Genomic DNA, 20144 nt, shown 5'->3' on the forward strand with positions numbered 1-20144 from the left:
AAAAAAATAAAAATACAAAAGGGTAAAACCGTGAAGTTCTGTATTGACTTTCGTGTTTCATGGCTTTCGGTGACTGCCGTATTTCATAATTCCTATGCGAAATTATTTTGCACAGTAAAGTAATAGTTGTTTCAAAGGAGTATTGTTCTTGTGTGTGATTTATTGGTGTGTGCTTTCTTTCCACCAAACAGGTTGATGTCCGCAAATCTGCCCCCTCTATGGTTGATCGGCTCCAGAGGCAGATAATCATAGCCGACTGTCAAGTTTACTTGGCTGTGCTCTCGTTTGTAAAGCAAGAATTATCAGGTATGCTGGAGCCTTCTTTTTAATAGCCTTCGCTGTTCAGTGGACACCATTGGTAATACTTTTTTTAGAATGCCTGGTATTTCAGTCTTTGAAAACATGTGGCACCTCTTTGGGGCATGATACTGATTTATTACTTGAGAAAATTGAAACCACAAGTGCTTATTGTTTGTTTAGTGGGGTAGTTTTAGTCCTACAGTCTGTGTTTCATCCTCTTGTCTCAAGATAATTTGGTCATACTTAGAGAAATTACCAGTGCCTTTTGTATAAGTAGATATTTTTTTTCTTTGTGGGAATCAAGTTGTGATGATAACCTTTGAAGTGAAATATAACTGGTTTAAATTTAAGTTTTTTAGGAAATTGTTATTGAAGTCCTGAGCATGTACTAAAGATTTTCTAATGTACTTGAATGATCTACGTTTTAACAACCTTGAGCGAGAGAGAGAAACTAATTTTTTAGTTAGTTTGTCCAAGATAAATGTTTCCCAGGATTTTGTAGCTTTAGTATCTTGAGTGGTATAGACTCAAATTGAGTCTCTAATAGCTTGCTGTAAGGCTGTGTCTAACATTGACACTGATTCTTTCGCTTGTGTAATTATGTGTCTCTCATACTGACAGCAGAAACCTGCCACTTTGGTAGATAGGATTTACTTGGAAAGAAAAGGAAGTCAATTAAATTTACAATCAGAAAAGCATTTTCTTCCAAATCTTAAATGAAGAAGGGTATGTTGCTGCTAAGTTATAATATACACTTTTCTTTCTGGACTCCCAGAAACTAGTTTTTCCCTCTTTACTCTCTTATCTGTTGTTCTCATGTCCTCTCTTCTCTTCTCTGCTCTTCAATTCTCTTCTCTCTCCATCTTATCCTTGAGGATACGTTGTTTCTATTTGGCTCAAGTCAAAGTGGAATTTATTGTTTTGACCTCCAAAATTGGGACTTCTTAAAATTTATCATTGTTTTTAAGTATGTTCTATGATTGTATTTGGCCTTTTACTTTGGTTCAGGGTTTTTTTTTCCTCTTTGCTCCTCATCTTAGGACTCTCCCAATTACTTATTTATATGGTCAAGGGGTCATAGTTCATATGAATTTTCTATAATACACTAATCTGAAACCCCCCATTTGGAGCTCCACACTGATGTATATACAAAAGAGCAGCGGAACTATCTGGAACTCTTGGGTCAAGACAGGAGCTCTGGCATTTTCTGTGATCTTGTAGTACTTTTTCCTATACTCAAGGACTTTTTTAGGGAGCTGATTTTAGCCATTAAGAAAATATCTATTGAGAGAGAAAGATACACCAAATGTAGTAAAATGTTTGGGGAATCATGGTGAAGGGCATCTTGGACTTCTTTGTATTAATCTTGCAACTCTTCTGTAAGTCTGAAAGCATATCAGAATTTTAAAAGTGAGTATATCTATATCTGTCCTTCATTTGTTCATACATTAGTCTGTTTAACAAATAAGGATTGAGCATATACAGTGTGCTAAGCACTATGTTATGTGAGCAAACACAGGCCATGGTCCTTGCCCTCATGAAATTTAGAATCATCAGTTGGTACTATTTATTTTTAAAATCACTAAATGTTGTTATAGAAAATTTGGAAAATATGGAAAAGTGAAAAAGAAAGTTATCTCTAATCTCACCACTTAGAAAATCACTCTTTATTGCTTATGTTCTATATATTTCTATATTTTTTCTTACAAAATTGAATCTATAGTGTTTTGATCTTACTTTTCCCTCTTAGATTATATTTTACATATTTTCCCTATAACTCAGTTTCAAAATATAATTTTAAATAATAGCATTTTAATTTATCATATGAACGTGCCGTAATTTATTTAACCAATTCCTCTTGCGAATTCAAGTGGGCTTTGCTTTGTTTGTTTGTTTTTTTTTTGGTGATTAGTGGAGCTAAACCTATTTTTACATTTTAAACATAAACCGTATTTCTTTCACAAATTACCTTCATGGCCTTTACCCATTCTCCTAATAGGTTGATATTAATCAGTTATTTAATCTTGTTTATCATAGATTTTTAGCAATGGTTGGCCTCTTCCTAAAGCCATATAGTTTATTTAATGTGATATTGATATTAAAATGAAATTCTGACAGATATGAAAACCTCAGGTTCTAATAAATGTATGTAGTGATCATTTGCTTTATGAATAGCTCAGTATTTGCTTTAAACAAAGATAGCCAAAAACGTGCATCATTTGCCTTTCAGAAACCCACAGGGTTATTAAGCCGTAAAAAATGTATTTACATCTTTGTTAGGATCCATTTCTTAGAAAACGTTTTTGATGGATAATTTTCTTGGGAATAAACCTTCTTCTTGGAGAAGTTTGTTATAGGTGCCGCTCCCCTACCTGTTGAGTGGGTGGCAGAAAAGTGGGTGAGGGCACACATGCTGACCTGAGCACCAATTAGGGATGAGTCTGTGTGAATTTTTTTAATGCTTCATACTTTTTTTTTTTTTTTTTTGTGAGGAGATCAGCCCTGAGCTAACATTCGCCAATCCTCCTCTTTTTTTGCTGAGGAAGACGGCCCTGGGCTAACATCGGTGCCTATCTTCCTCCACTTTATATGGGACGCCGCCACAGCATGGCTTACCAAGCAGTGCGTCGGTGCGCGCCCGGGATCCGAACCAGCGAACCCCGGGCCGCCGCAGCGGATCGCGCGCACTTAACCGCTTGCGCCACCGGGCCGGCCCCTAATGCTTCATACTTTTAAAAGAGCTCTTGTGCTTTATCTTATTTGAACCTCTTGATAATGAATTGTCTCATCATCTCTCTTCATTTTTCTGTACTGCTTTATAAATATCTTTCTAATTTGCTCTATTGTTCAGGGGCTTTTTTTTTTTTTTTGCAGTGAGCATGTTAATTTTCTTTGTAACAAAATGAAGTTATTTTTAACACCTATTTTATGGCACTTGTCACCTTGTTTTATTATGTTTCCTTTATTTCCTTTTGGATTTGAAGATAGGCCCCATGTCTTACTATTCTTGGCATAATGTATGCTCAATAAATTTTCCTCAAATGAGATGATTGTCTTTATTTTACAGGTGAGGCAGTTTGAGGCTGATTGATTTGGTTGTGGTTGAACAATTTACACAGCTTGTTAGTGCTGACAGAACCAGGAACTGAGCCATGGATTTCTTATTTCATACCTGAATTCCTAGTATTTGCACCATTTTCCCATTACCCGAGTTCGGTTACTTGAGCCACCACCCTCCAGATGGCCCGGAAACCTGGGTTTCTCGGGGTGTTTTCCCTCAACCCCCAAGCCTGCTTGCTCCTTACGTCCTGTGGACCAAGCCCCTAGAATAGTAAGTACAACAGCCTGCTGTTGACTCACGTGCTTCTCCAGGCCACATTCTCTACGGTGCCCTTAGAGCTATCTTTCCAAAACTTGTTACACATGTGCTTTAAACACTTAGCTGTTGTGTATCACCCACAAGGTGAAGTCCAGATTCCTTCCTCTGGTGACATGCAAGAATCTGCCCCCTTCCCAGCCTCCCTGCCTTCTTCCCACTGCATCATCCAGCTCAGCAGAGCTCCTTGCAGTGCCCTGAATGCCCTTTGCTGCCTCATGCTTTTGTGTGTACTACTCTCTCAGTGTGTAATGCTCGCCCGCCGCAATCCTTTATCTTTCTCTCTTGCCTATCCAGGTGCAGCCCAGGCCAACTTCCTTCTTGTACTCCTTCCTCACTGACGTCATCATCTGGCCTTTGTTGTTCTACGTGTACCCTGTACATAGCTAGTTAGAGCATTTGTCACACAGCAATACACATTTTATTTACATGTCTGCCCACGGTATTGGACTGTAAACTCCTTGAGGGCAGGAACTGTATCTGCCTGCTGTCTTTTTTCCCCACGTTTATTGAGCACTTCCTATGTGTCAGACACTGTGAGCTGAGAGATGCTAATGGTCTAGAGATGAATGAGATGTAGCTCTTGCTGAGGGAACTGATGGTTTGACAGGGCGTGGTGTAGCAGGGGAGAAAGAGGAGTAAATAAATTATAATTCAGGGTGATATTTTAACCAGTAGACATATAAGTTAGTCATAGAGGTTGCACAGGTAATGAGCCTGGGAAGGTCAAGGATCCCTGGTCCTGTCCCTGGGCAGGGTCATAGAGAATGGATGTCCATTTTCTTCTCTGTGTCCCTGACACCTGATAGGTTGCCTTTGCCTAACCCCTTGTGGGTGTGTGATATGTGGCTTAAAGTGGGGGATGGAGGAAGGGTGCTGCCATTCAGGAAAGAGATGCATGATATTCAGCCCCGAGAAGAGCTGGGATTGGAGAAGTGAGTCTATTAGAAGTCTGTTGACTGGAGGTAAAGAGAGTACTGAGGAGGTAGGCTGGCTAGTGAAAGCTAAATCATCTTTTTTTTCTTTCAAAGTCTATTATGTGGGTCACAAGAAAGGCAAGCCTGAACTTCCCTTCCATTATACGGTTTATACCAGCCTCCTCTAGGACAAGTGAACAGATAGAAGGCTATGGTAGGAGCTCTTACCAGACACGATCCCTGCTGAAAAATCTGCAAAATTTATTCCAAGATCAATGTAGTATAACTTGATATTTCATTTTCCAAACGACTCTTGCCCTTGCCCAGGAAGGTCTCCCACCCCAGTTATGGGGATGGGGTTTCCTATCCTCTCTCCATCTCCCAGCTGATTGAGGCTGGCCCTAATCGGGGAGGGCAAATGGTTTGTGGTTTTTTTCTGCTCGCTGTGCCGTCCTCCACACACACAGATAATGATGGCTGAATGATTTATATTTGACCTTTCAGAAGGCTCTGTATTCACCTGTTTTCTCTGCTTGTTGGAAAGATGTGTGCTCACTGGCCTCAGTGCTATGTCAGACTGACTAAGCTTCCCCGCTGTGGGAGCTGTGGTGCTGTCTGCCTTGGAGCACACAGCAAGGTCCTGGTTCGGGTTCTCTGTCTGGTCCTCACTCAGCATTTGCTCCTCCACTTGGGTTCTGGCTGTGCTCAGATGTTTCAGTCACAGTGTTTGGGATTGGGAGTAGGGCGAGTCCTGGGGAATCTGTTTCAGTGCCAAGTTGAACTTAGAAAGTAGGAAAAACAAAATCTCTCTCTTCATGTGTATTAACTTTGTTTTGCACATATTTCAGTTTATAAACTTTGACTTAGTCAAAACTTTGGGTTCTATTTACCTGGCTCAAATTAAGGGCATTACAGCTTGTAATAGACTTTAATATGTGCTTTTCAACATTGGCACCTAAGCTCCTATCTTAGGCAAGAAATTAAAGACATGTTGAATTAATTTCATTTTCATTCCATAAAAATGGGGTTTTTACCATGTTGTTTTTCATTTTGTTTTGTTAACTGAGATCCATGCAGTTGGCATGATGGATTTTTATGTTTGTTTCCATTGCTATCATCCTTTTCTGTAACTCCTCACCTGAGATCTGGATTACTACAGTCTGTTTCCCTAACACTAGTCCCTTCAACCCCAGTCTTAGAGATTCCCTGCTGCTCTTGTGTGGGTGTCCATTCCTCGGCTGGACATTAGGGACCTCCATAACGTGAGCGCAGCACCCCTACTCCCTTTTTCCCATGTGTCTCCTCTGTCTCTGAACAGCTGGCCCATCTGTATCTTCATACTCACACTCCTGTTCCTCTCTCCTGGAATGCTGCCTTTCCCTAAATGCTATAAAGCTATTGTTGCCTGGAAAATACAGGATAAAGTGGAGTTAAATTTTTTCCTTCCAAATTTCCAGTTATGGTTGGAGGTGGGAGGGAGTAAATTTTTCTACTGAAATCCTGCAATACTTATTTTTGCATTTTCTAATTTATTTTATTACATAGAAAACAATTTAATGACAAAAAGGAAATAAAAAAGAACAATTCACCCATAATCTCAACATTATTTGTTTTCATTCTTTCATATATGACCCAATGGAGCATATAAAAAATGTATAGATATATATAGTCTTATGCTGCACACTTATTTTTTTCAGTTGTTTTATTTTCTAATTTTATCGTGGGCATTTAGAGGGCTGAGATTATGTCTTATAGTTCTTTTGTATCCCTCAGGCACTAAGCACAGTCCTAGGCACATAATAGGAACTTAATCAGTATCTGATTAACATTTTTAGGGTTTTGCAAGTTTTCTTTTTCTTTTCTTTTTGTTTTTTTTTTTGGTGAGGAAGCTTGGCCCTGAGCTAACATCTCTTGCCAATCTTCCTCTTTTTGTGGAGGAAGATTGGCTCTGAGCGAACATCTGTTTCCGTCTTCCTCTATTTTGCGTATGGGATGCCGCCACAGCATGGCTGGATGAGCAGTGCGTAAGTCCGCACCCAGGATCCTAACCAGTGAACCCCGGGCTGCTGGAGCAGAACGCACTAACTTAACTACTATGCCACCGGGCCAGCCCCTGTTTTTCATTTTTTTAATCTGTAGCCAATGACTGTTTATTTTCAATTAGATCCCAATTGCATTCGTGTTCTCAAGAATGTATATTTTAGTTTCCTATTTTTTTTTCTTTTTCTGTTTTTCTATTCAATCTTTGGGTTTTTGGATCATAACTGAGAGTTATCTTTCTTGTTTGTGGGCATATTGGATCAACCTAACCACTTTGTTAGCATACAAAAAAGTTTCAGGGTTTTTTTAAACCTTTCTTTTCCCATAATGCTTCCATTTAGGAGAGAAAAAGTCATTGAGCCTCTTAAAGGCAGGATCTATGTCTTATTTCTCTTTGATTGATTCTCTTAGAACAGTACCTGAAATATCATGTTTGCTCAGTAAATATTTTTATTAAATTGAACTGAATGAAAATAGATTGTTTCAAACATGTATTACTTTTATAATTATAGAGTTATAAGAAAAAGTTCCCTTTAAAAAAAAAGCCTTTATAGACTAATTTGTTTTGCTTGTTCATCATATCTTATAGCATTCTTTTCAGTGGACTTAGGCTACAGGATGTTAATCACTCAGGACTTATGGGATGGTTGTGTTTTAAATTGTGATCCCATAGGAGATATGGTCATCATTTGTCAGAAAATTGATATGTTTAAGTAAAATAATAGCTTTATTCCATGGATTGAGGGTCCTCAAGACCCTCAGGTTCAGTGATTTGCAAGGACGACTTAGCATGGCTATGATTTGTTACAGTGAAAGGATGCAAAACAAAGTCAGTGAAGGGAAAAGGCACATGGAGTGAAGTCCGGGAAGAATCAGGCACAAGCTTTCCAGGGTCCTCTCCCAGTGGAGTCACATAGGACGTGCTTAATTCCCCCAGCAGGGAGTTGTGACAACGCATATAAAATGTTACCAACTCGAGAAGCTTGTTACAGACTCAGCGCCTAGAGTTTTTATTGGGAGCTGACCATCTAGGCACCCACTGCCTTGCACATACCCAAATTCCAGACTCCCGGAAGGAAAGCAGATGTTCAACATAAAACGTTGTTTGAACAAGTGGTGTAGGCACAGTGAGCCACTCTTATCAGTTCTGGGAATGATGGGAACCCTCCCAAATCCAAGTTCCCAGATGCCAGCCAGGGACCAACTTTGTAAGCAGGTCTTTCAAAGGAGAGCAGTGGCCTGCTGTGTTAACTCTTTCCTGTACAGTACATACCATATATTCTTAGATCATTTTCGATTCAGGAATTGGACTTTTATAAATCAGATTTTATGTTAAATATTTTCCATAATTTAAAAGTAACTTTTAAAAAACTTCTTTTCCTGCTGTTCTAAAGGGCCCAGAAGCCTAGGACAGTTCATGTTGTCTTCCACTTGTCCGTTGGGGTCAGAGTATTGGTGCCATATTGGTAACAGTGCCTAGTGGATAAGCTCTCTTCTGCAGTTACAAGAGACCTATTTTACAGAAAATTCCCTGCAGAAGACCTTTTCCTAAATATGTGGTGATGATGCACTCAGATAAGCATGGATAAATTGACTCCCCCTTTGCTTCCACATCAGAAGAGAAAAATGTTCACAGGGGGAGAGGTTGAGGCAGGACCTGAGGGCTTGTCTGAGATGAGCTGATGGGGCATGGAGCAGGGTGAATCCCATCAAGTCATATCTCTGAAGTCTTCTTTGTGGCACATATTCTCAAAAAGACTGTGTTAAGAAAAATTGGCTTAATGGGAAATAATGGACGCGGCTTTAAAAAGAACGGATATTCACTCTCTGGTGTGAAGTAGCTTCTTCTTTGCCACCTACCTTTGCTGGATCTCTCTAGGCTGGGGCAGTGGATAAGCACCATTGTCGTAGACCAAATAAACCCCTCCTAATAGGCTGTGGTTAAGCCACTAATAGGCATTAGATAGAGGTGAATTGGGGATTCTTTGCATTTCTGCAGTTAACACTAATGAGTTTTTTGTTACTAAACTGGCCTTTTGTTCACCCAGTAAATATTAATTAATCCTTTTTGTTTGCTTCTTTTATTTTTTGGCAAGTCTCCATGCTTGGTGCTTGGGTATAATTTATCAATGAATTAGACTTAGAACTTGCTCTTGAGGAGGAATGAGACACAGAGTAGACGAATGTAAGAGTTATAAAAGGGGTTTATCAGGAAAGCGCCATGGTAGTTCAGAGACACGGTGGAGGTTCATGTTTCACAGAACACATGGAAAAAAAGTTGGGTTTAAGTGATGCTTGCATGCTCGCATTCATTCATTCATTCTTTCATTCAGCAGATATTAGGTACTATGCCCTAGCTACTGCATGAGGCGCTTGATGCAACAATGAACAAAAAAATACATGGTCTTGCCGAGTGGTCGTCCAGTGTAGTAAAGGGAAACAGACAACAAATAGGGAATTTTAGCTCTAGGAAGAAACGAAGTGCAATGATGGATAATAATGTTGATTGTTTTTAAAATTTTTGCTTCATTTTTCAGGTCCTCCTTGAAAAGCCTCATTATTAATACAGGAAAATTATTTTAAATGGTTATTTTTTCATGCTTTTCTTCCCTTCTCTTTATAGCATATATCAAAGGTGGGTGGATCCTTAGGAAAGCCTGGAAGATTTACAATAAATGCTATCTGGACATCAATGCCCTCCAAGAGCTGTATCAGAAGAAGCTAACTGAAGAGCCCTTGACTTCTGATGCTGCAAATGATAATCACATTGTGGCTGAAGGGGTGTCTGAGGAGTCTCTAAACAGACTGAAAGGTGCTGTGAGCTTTGGATATGGCCTTTTTCACCTTTGCATATCCATGGTGCCCCCAAACCTGCTCAAAATCATCAACCTGCTGGGTTTTCCTGGAGACCGCCTACAGGGGCTTTCTTCACTGATGTATGCAAGCGAAAGTAAGGACATGAAGGCCCCTTTAGCTACGTGAGTAGCTATATTGCAATGCTTTGGTAGATAATATAGTGTTGAAAGTAAGTAAACGACAATCAAAACCTTTAAAGGAAACTTCAGGTAAAATGCTTGGTTGGTTGACATGATGCCGTACCTGATGTCTTAATGCAATGCCAAGGACTGTGTTTTTGGTGGTGTTTATAAGTTGACTTTAGAGAACAGCGCACTGTTCTTAAGTCTCATGAGTCCTGTATTTTAAACAGGTAACATGATCATGTTTTTCAACCTCAAATGATTTTATAAGCAATTTTTGTGACCTTGACCACAGTCACTGAGATTCACGATCTTGATTTTTGGACTTAAGGGTTACAAATTTGATAGAACTTTTCTGTGATTTAGAAGTTTTTACTCTTATATCCTTATATTGGGTAATTTTCCTTGATAATTCTGGTTGGTCCATTGGTCTTTTATATGTGGCTTGGATATTTTGTCCTGTTCAACCCAATTGAGTTGTATTATGTTGTTCAGCCTAAACTTAAATGACAATTATTTAAACAGCAGAGTATGGAGAAGCTGATGTAACTATCCAGAGCAAGGATTTACCCATTTCTCCATTAGTTAAAAATTATGTGATTTTTTTCAGTCTGGTAAGTACCTACCATTTGCAATTTGAATAATTTTACCAGACACACTAAATGTCCTTTGACATTATACCACTTGTCAAAATTTTTCCAAAAAATGTTGGTATCACAGAGAACCTTACTAATCTCTATTTCTACTTATCTTGTTGTATTGAGTATTGAGGAATTTGGATGTTAACTCTTAATCTGTTGGTAGCTATTAAAAAGATCATTAATTTTTCATTTCAAAAATATTTGTGCCTCCCCAAACTCATTAAATGACACAAACAGTGGTCCTTTATTAAGTTGACTTAACAGATTTATAACTTGTGATAATTTGTCTATATCTTAATATTATTATCTGAGAAAGGAATGAATTGCATTAGTAGTATAAATTGGTCGGATCTTTAGAAGAGAACTGAATTTATGAGCATGCTAGAAGCACACATTTACACAGAGATATTTGTTGGTTAAACATTTTTGTCTGTTCATTAAAGCAGATCCCAAAGAATCTATTTTGTTTACCTAGTTTAACATGGCATCTTTCTTCAAAGGGATGAGTTTGAAGTGAGGGAATTTTAAGTAATTCACTTTGTTTGTTTTTTAAATCGAGCATCCTCAAAGGCCAGAGAAAGGGCCCTTTATCTGGTCTTCTCATTTATTTTAATCCAATTTAGTATAATTTTGGTTGTGGTTCCTATATTTAAATTCAGATTCTGAGGCTTACATCCTAACTTTTGTGAACACAAGAGAAAACATTTTCCTTTTGCAAAAAGTAATGCCTATATTATGAGGGGTAAATTCATGGTAACCAATTACAGTTTCTGATCTGTGTATTGATGAGTTAGGTGTAGAATTGGAGAAGCATGTCAATCATATGCTCAGCGATCCATCTAGAAGCCTCAGAAGAGCTCGATGTTTCTGTCACCTTATTCTTCTTTCACCTGATGGAAGGGAATGTGCTGATTTATATGTTGTGTTAAAGTTGCAGTTTCCCAAATATTGATAAAATTAAAATGGGGAAAGATACTCTGATTTTACCTCTTCAAAGACTGCATGGTAAGCTCTTTGGAAGGAGTGTGTCTTCGGCAAGCACGTACTGAGTTTTTAAAAAGTAGGAACACTATAGGAAAAGTCTTTTGCTCACCATTTCTCTCCCTCTCCTCTTAGACTAGCTCTACTCTGGTATCATACTGTGGTCCGCCCGTTCTTTGCCTTGGATGGCAGTGATAACAAAGCAGGCCTGGATGAAGCAAAGGAAATTCTTCTCAGAAAAGAAGCTGCTTATCCAAATTCTTCCCTCTTTATGTTTTTCAAGGGACGCATACAACGATTAGAGGTACTGTGCCTTCCCCATCTTTTGAAAATAAAGCCTTCTGTTCATCAAATCTATAATTCTTGCTTGGGGACTAGTATCCAAATGAGGCCGAATGTCATAGGGCCGAGGAACATTTTGTTCTTGCGCTTTTTGTTGCGTCGTTGCTACGGAAGGCTCTTGCAGGAACCCAAGATGTTAGTTACCTTCTGTTCAGGAGACGTGGGTGAAGCACGAATGGGCTTCCTCATCTGTAATGAGACAGGATTGGTGTTCTCTAAGCTGAAGCCAGAGGAGTAAGTCTCCTAGTGGAAGAAGACAAAATACGATTTTTCTTCTCTGAGGTTACTAACAATCTTTTTCTAAATTTTCATCTTGGCTAACGATTTATACATAAGTTATTGTCTTAAATGTCAAGGACAGCATCAGCTTTGAAATCATAGTAGCTTTTATTGGTTTTTCATGTGCTCCATTAGCCTAGGTCCTGTGCCAGGAGCTTTACACGTGCTATCCCACTTAATCTTCAGACAGCTTGTGATGTAGATATAAAATTGTCCTCTGTGTTTTGTACAAAAGAGAAACTGGGATCTGAGAGGGCTTCGAGTGACCTCCGGAGCTCACCCAGCCAGTGAGGCCAGGCTGTCTTGTTCTAGAACCAGAACACGCCCTGGCCTTTGGAGGGGCTCTGCTTCTCCTTTGCACCTCTTTGTCTGCTTGCTTGAGGGGATGAGGATTTGAAGAAAACTGAAAATATTTATAAGAAATAAATCATACATGTGAAAGAAGGTGGCTGTGACGCTAGGTGCACCACTCATGTTCTCACCAACGGCTATTCATGAATCAATGTGAGCCTCAGTCCTCCAGTTAACCAGGTACTCTGCAGCACTGTTGTTTTTATTTTTATTTTTTTTATAATTTCATTTATTTATTTATTTTTCCCCCAAAGCCCCAGTAGATAGTTGTATGTCATAGCTGCACATCCTTCTAGTTGCTGTATGTGGGACGCGGCCTCAGCATGGCCGGACAAGCGGTGCGTCGGTGCGCGCCCAGGATCCGAACCCGGGCCGCCAGCAGCGGAGCGCGCGCACTTAACTGCTAAGCCACGGGGCCGGCCCTCTGCAGCACTGTTGTTGCTAGAAGTCAGCCCCAGCAAACTCATGAGTGTGTTCTGAAGATTTTTGTCTAGGAATGCTTTCATGAGTGCAGGGATGATGTGTTCACTAATTTTCTTGTTGGCAATGGAGTGTATATTACTTCCCCAGTCATTTCTTTCCTTCTTGAAGGTCTCTTAAATCTGAGGACTCCTCAGCTTTGTATTTGGAAGTTGTGGTTTAGAGATTATCCTAATAATTTATAGTGAAAACTGCACAGAAAGCTCACCAGGATCTGAATTATTTAAACCCATGTCTGAGTTATTTTTCTTCTCATTATCTTGAAACTGTTTTTCTTTGCATTCAGGCTCATGAGCCCGCAGTTATATTTCTCTCTTTCTCTTGGTATCTTAAAAACATCGATCTGATCAGTCTCTCGTGCAATCTGGTCTGTTTGTTAGTGGTTCTTTTCTTTCAAACTCAGGGTTATAGTCCTACGTGTAGGGAAGGATGTTCGGGTTATTAAAGTTTCTCTACTCCCTTGGGTCTGTGCAGGAGGAAATAACACTGTAAAAGGAAATTTTAAATTGACTAAGCTTTCGCACTTCAGTGATCATTTCTGAAATGAAAGTTGGGTACGAGGTAAGTGCTTTCTCAGATGTAAATTTCTTGAAGGTCAGGCATTATACATTTTGAATAACTCTGAACAGGATGACACGAGGCTCAGCATTCAACAGAGATTTGCTAACTGGGGGTGAGAGCTTGAAGTTGACAATTGTGTGCAACACAGCAATAAGGCACCATAGTATTAGTATTTATTAGAATTCTCTCGCCTTACTCCGTTGATCAATGAATGCTCCAGATTGAGTCTTGAAGCTGTTAAATAGAAATGTAAAAGTCAGGATTTATATTTTGTTATGCTTGCCATTTTAGTTAATTTTTCATTTTAAAACAAAAATGCTTAACTTTTAGCTAAACTAATAACTTTTTTCCCAAAAAACCTTTTTTTTTAAAATTTTTTGTTTATTGCAGTAACATTGGTTTATAACATTGTAAAAATTTCAGGTGTACATCATTGTACTTCTATTTCTGCATAGATTACATCATGTTCATCAAAAAAACTTAATTTGCCATGGTTTTAGTTTGTACCACAATTCATTCCTATTAGGCACTGAGTGAATGCTAAAAGTAAGTAGGCATTTCTTGTTGTTGGGATGGTTCTAGAACTGAGAAAGCCACAGTGCCATCAAAGTATTCCTATAAATATGGTTTGGGGAGGTATGTAGTCAAAATTCTATCTTTCAGCAGGCATTCAATCTCTTTTAGGGGAGATCATTGTGATCTGAGTGTGGGTGCTAGGTGTTAGAACTCCTTCACTGTGAAGCAGCTTTCTTACCCAACTGATACTTGGTTTTAAGAAAAAAACCCTGCAAAGATCTCTTACTGCTCTTGTTTAGTGACCTGTAGCCTGGGGGCCAAGCAAAATGTGATGAGTGTTTCTGTTTGGTCCTTCCCAAAAGGCCAGAGGATGAAAGGGCTTTAGGGCTAACTTGAAATGCTATTGGTATTATCCTCACGGTGCCCAGACACCAGCATTTCATTAACCTTTCCAAGTACCCATGTAGGAAGGTGTCAAATGGTGGCGTCCTTCATTCGCAGATGAGGAACTCTGCCCGGGAGACTGCCATGTGCCCTTGTCGAAGGGTTTTTGTAAGGTCTCTAAGGTCCCAATTCAGTTTATGAAAACACGCAGGTCCAAGTTGACAAATTTGCTTGCGAAGGATCTTTTTTCTTTTCAGTGAGCATTTAGGTTAGAGAGAGGGCCCGTTGAGATCTTTTTATCAACACATAGTCACAGAACATGGTCTGGGGGCTCTAATTTAGGCAGGTGCATGATATGACACTGGCTTAGTTTCTTCAGTGACTGAGAATCTGTAAAAATTATTTGAACAGCTGCTTTTGTGTAAGCTTGCTATCATCCAGGGTGACTGGCTCAATATGTGCTGGTTAGTTTTCCTTTTCCTGTAATCATTATTTTGAAATCATATGCCGTTTCCCACTTCTTCTTGTGGTTTCATTAACAGCTTTTTATACACTTGGGCCTTCATTGTTTGGGACACTTTTGAATCCATATGGGAGGATGTGGATTAACACCCCTCCACCCCTGTCCTGCCACATGTATAACCTTGTTATAGTGGCTTCATTACTTTCTGTTGTTATGGCCTAACTTAACCTGGCGGTGAAGTTCTACGCTTGATGGGGCTTGGGGTCCATCTGCATGTTAGGATGGCAAGCATCGTCTGCTTTTTGGGACTGCTGAAGCACGTGAGTCTTGGCCGGCTGCAGAGAGTTTTCTTTCTTTACTGCCTTTGCTTCTCCCCACTGCATATCTACACACTCCCACCTCCAGCCTTCTCCACCCTCCTATGTGGTCCTTACTCCCTGTTCTGTCTCTTGACTTCTCCCATGTGACTTCTCATGTTGCTATGAGGAATACATGGGTTCATACTGTACCTAGCATGGGATAAACGTTCCCTAAGTAGTGGTGACATGGTGGTTATTATTCCTACTGAGTGCTTAAGCCTGGGAAGTAGGGTTATCAAATTTTCTCTTTTTTCTTCTTAAGAGAAAGAACTTGTTTTGGCGTTGTGAGTTGTCGGTAAAGCTAGGCCTATAATTCGCAAAATGGGTGTGCGTGTAGCTCTAGGGGCTGTGAGTGCTATACAGTACCTATATTTACTTTTCCCCAAATTTCCATAATGCAAACAGCTATTAAGAAGTTGACCCATGGGTTATATAGTAATCTCAATTTTAAAATGTGAACCGATAGTTATAGTTTTGAGCTTTTGTATTTTTCATTAATTTTTCACTCAGTTAAACCTATGGTAGTAAAAAGTCATTGACATACAAGTGATTAATGAGTATTTTTCATGATTACTTTAGAAGTATTAGAGACAAGGCTATATTTTAATAAACTATTTTTATTTCTCCCTGGTCCTCTTTTTTTCCTAAACAGTACAGATTTGCACAACTTCCCTCCCCTTCAGTTTTAACAATCTACTTAGTATGTAATATACAGAGTATGTATTTGGCTTTATGTGTGTACATACTTTCATATACACACTTTTATATGGCGTGACTATTTAGTAATGAAACTAATTTTTAATATTAGTCTGTTTCTCTCTAAATGCTCAAATATTTGAATGAATGCAAGTTGATAAACATATTCTAATGAAGTTGCTTTATGCAAGCATTTTGAGAACTCTTATTTTGAAACTGTCTTCTGAGCTTGGACCCGTACTTTTTGAATATCCTGCATGCTGGCATTTTAGAACCTTGGGTTTGGTTTTTAGGAGCAGAAGTCTGGGTCTAGCACAAGACTGACCCTCAATGTATGTCTGTTGAACGAATAGATCATTCAGCAAATTCATTGATCAGTGTGAGTGATGTCATTTCTTTGTTAAGAAAGGATGTTGGTTATCAAGAACTATCTACTTTTCTTGTGGCACCTAAAATTGTTTCTGAAGCCAATTCTAAAGAAGATGCAAAAAAAAAGTCTTAACAATTGGAATAAGAGGATGTCCTCCTAAGGAGGGTGCCACATCCAATATTTAAATTCTGATGTGCTGGCTAAAGAAGAGTGACTCTAAAGAAATGAATTAAATAAGTTTAAATGAAGTAGAAAGCAATTGGATGTAAATGAAGTAGAAAGCAATTGGATGTAAATGAAGTCTGTGCCCGTTGCTGGCAGTACGGAGATGAGGGGGCATGAGCCTTGTACTCCACAAGCTCAGCCTGGTAGGCACTTGACTGTAACTGCTCTCAGACGATGACGACAATTACAGGACTCCTTCAGGAGGACAACATGGAAGTTTGCACAGGCCTAGAGGCCACTCTGAAGAAATTATAATGAACATTCGTGTTTATATTGTGTATGTGTACCCTTATCATATCATCTTTCTCTTTTTTGAAGCTGCCTTGTTTCTGAAAAACACAGCCTTCTCACTGCATAGTCTGTTCCTCTGCTGTGTATTTCCTTTCCCTCCCTCTGCATCCTTTTAAGAAAGGTATATGATAGGATGTGGTTTCTTTTCCCCATAAACAGTGTCTGCAGGGACTGCTTGGACGGCTGACCTATACTTCACTGTATTTATGTTGCCCTGGCATCCCGTCTCCTTCCAAGAGGGTAGGGCTTCTTATCCTTGCTTTCTATCACCTGCGAAGTTCTGTGTGAAAACCTTTCACACATCTACCCCACTGTGCGTGTGTTCTGTCTCTGGACCTTATGTCCACCCACTATTTCAGGTGTCATCAATTGTCTGAGGTACCTTTTAAAAATTAGCTGTAGGGCTTTCTCTCTGTACTTTTATTAAGATGAAATTATATTTTTCATTGGTGCTCCCCAGGATAAGTGGGAAGTCTGTGTTGCTTTTTAGCCCATCAGTTCATGATTGTGGCAGGGACAGAAAAGTGGAGGTTGATCCCTTTGGTGATTAATTTATCAGGTAGAGAAGGCCTGCGGGGGTTGTGGAGAGTAGGGGCCAGCACAGAAGTGCCAAACACAGCGGAGGGCCTGGGCCTGTGCCTGTGCTCTGGGGCATGGTGACATATCAGAGCTGTTTGGTAGCAGCGTTTCTTTGCATCTGTTGAAGAGCAAGCCTGCCTCTTGTATTGGAACAGTGTGCCTTGCCAACATGATGTAATGTTGTTATTTATAGGATCAGGAAAAAGGCAATGCGGGAAGAGAAATAATTTCCTGAAGTTCTGTTAATTGTAGTCTTCTTTATCTCCATCCTACATGGTTCTCTTTATTACCTCAGGCACCAAAAAATAGGATTGCCCTTTATTCTTAGAAGTACACAAAATGAGAGATTGATTTAATCTGGTGGAGGAGAGATGGAGGATGTATTTGTCTTGACTTTCCAGCGAGATAAATCCATATCATATGGTTTAATGACGGTTCGCTGAAATGGGAAGATGATAATATTAACCCAAATTGCTCACAGGTTACGTACATTTGCTGTTCTTTTAACTCTGTCTTTACAGGCTGTTTGGTTGAACTCAAGTAGAACGTTAATACTGATTTACATCCCTAAGCTCACTGATGTGCATAAGAGGATGAGGTTTCCCTTGCCCACGTTAGCCCCACTGCTAAGGGTAGGGGTTAAGCACATCATCTATTGTTAGGTGTCCTTGATAGCAATGTTGCTAAACTGATTCTGCTCCTCAGCAGCATTAACGCTGGATCACATGTAAGTAAGTGGGTTGTCACAACATGTCCTTCTGTGTGCTACAAGTGACATGGAGGGCCTCTCATTTTAAACACATGCATAATAGTTTATTTTAAGATGTTAAGCAGCTTCATAAAAATAACCTAGTGATATTTAAGTTCTAAGCTGTTTTACTTCAAATTGTTTTGTGTTCTTTAATATACACATATGAAACTTTATGCAGTATTGTTTACAAATTAATGTTTACGTGTTTTAACATAGTCTTTATAAATAACTGGTATGCAGGGGAAATTGTTATTGGCATATTTGACTGTTGTCGTTTCCCTATTATTTCCCAATATTTCACTGTGATGGCAAGTACTGCAATAACTATCTTAGCATAGTTTTTCTTGAATTATTTCCGTGGGTTATTGCTCCAGTGGTGTCATTATTAGAATCAGAGTATGAACAGCTCTGTAGCTCTTGCTAAATGAGAGATTATGCTCCAGAAATAGTGGGCCAGAGTATAATCAGTCATAATTTTGTGCATGGTATCAGCAGCAGTATTCTGCTGCATAGTTTTCTTTTTATTTTTTTCCCATAATGGTGCAAATTAAAGCAGTTTAAAGATAGTTCTTAAGATATTACTGATAAAATAAATACTTCTGATAAGTATCAGAAGACTCAGTATTGTTAAGATGGCAATACTCCCTTAAGTGAGCTACAGATTCAATGCAATCCCGATCAAAATCACAGCATACTAAACTCAAGAAACCCAGAATAGCCGAAACAATCTTGAAAAGGAAAATCAAAGTTGGCAGAGTCGTACTTCCTAATCTCAGAACTTTCTACAAAGTAATCAAGACATTGTGGTACTGGCATAGGAATAGACATATAGATCAATAAGAGTCAAGAAATAAACTTTTACATTTATGGATCAATTGACTTTTGACAAGCGCCCCAAGACAAGTCGATGGGCAAAGAATAGTTTTTTTCAACAAATGGCGCTGGGACAACTGAATATCCACATGCAAAGGAATGAAGTTGGCCTCCTACCTAATACCATAGAATTAGCAAAATGGATCATAGACCTAAATGTAAGAGCTAAAACTATAAAACTCTTGGGTTAGGCAGTGGTTTCTTAGAGGTGACATCGAAAGCACAATGACAAAATAAAAAGTAGCTCAATTGAAAACTACATCAAAATTAAACACTTTTGCAATGCAAAGAATAGCATCAAGAAAGTATTAGCCTAGGGGCTGGCCCGGTGGCGCAAGTGGTTAAGCGTGCGCTCTTCACTGCGGCAGCCCGGGGTTCGCCGGGCGCACACCGACGCACCCCTTGGCAAGCCATGCTGTGGCGGCGTCCCATATAAAGTGGAGGAAGATGGGCACGGATGTTAGCCCAGGGTCAGTCTTCCTCAGCAAAAAAAGAGGAGGATTGGCAGATGTTAGCACAGGGCTGATCTCCTCACACACACAGATAAAAAGTGTTAGCCTAAAAATAAACAACCAAAATGAGAGGAAGAGAGGCATTTATTTTGAGATCAAAGAATTGCAATTCGGTGTATGCAGATTCTGGTAGCAACCCAAATAGTTTCCTTCTGTAGACTTGTATAGTAAGAGGCAGGGGCTTTTAAAGGCAAAAGAGGGAGGTTTGCATTACAAAGAATGTTAATTGGGGTTGGCATCGGAAAGCTAATCTTGGCTAAACATAATTGATTGCTAAGGCTAGCTAGAGGGAGGCAAAAGTTAGTCACTGTGCTGAGTTGCAGTTTTCTTGCAATGTTCTCAGAATGTTTATGTCTTGACTCAGTTCAAAAGTTCCTGTTCTGCCCGATGAGGACGTGCATAAGACCCATTTCCTTAATGGCTTTCCGGCTCCATTTTAAAGCTTTTAAATGTAAGTGACCCCGTTTTGTTTCATATTTCACAGAAGTGAAAAGACAACCCACAGAATAGCAGAAAACATTTGCAAGTTATAGATCTGATAAGGGACTTGGATCCAGAATATGTAAAGAACTCTAACACCTCAATTACTAAAAGACAAATAACCCAATTCAAAATTAGGCAAAGGATCTGAAGAGACATTTCTCCAAAGAAGATATGCAAATGACTAACAAGCATATGAAAAGATGCCCAGCATGATAAGTCATTATGAAGAAATGCAGATCAAAACCAAGTGAGATGCTAATGTCACATCCACCAGGCTACCTATAATAAAAAAAAAAAGACAGCCAAAATCAATTGTAGGTAAGCATAGGGAGAAATTGGAACCCTCTCATTGCTGGTGGGAATGTAAAATAGTGCAACCACTTTGGAAAACAGTTT

The 20144-nt window shown here is 39.3% G+C and overlaps 1 protein-coding gene across 1 annotated transcript in view; it reads left to right on the forward strand.

Moving 5' to 3' along the window:
* The window catches only part of TTC39C (tetratricopeptide repeat domain 39C), a 103505-nt gene that overhangs the window by 48550 nt on the left and 34811 nt on the right, over positions 1–20144 (forward strand). The window contains exons 4-6 of the mRNA XM_058556904.1: positions 192–306; positions 9257–9611; positions 11369–11537. Of these exons, the coding sequence (XP_058412887.1) occupies positions 192–306; positions 9257–9611; positions 11369–11537 (639 nt within the window). The remainder of the gene's footprint in view (positions 1–191; positions 307–9256; positions 9612–11368; positions 11538–20144) is intronic.

The sequence above is a fragment of the Diceros bicornis genome, chromosome 16, assembly GCF_020826845.1.
Source record: "Diceros bicornis minor isolate mBicDic1 chromosome 16, mDicBic1.mat.cur, whole genome shotgun sequence".
Taxonomy (NCBI): domain Eukaryota; kingdom Metazoa; phylum Chordata; class Mammalia; order Perissodactyla; family Rhinocerotidae; genus Diceros; species Diceros bicornis.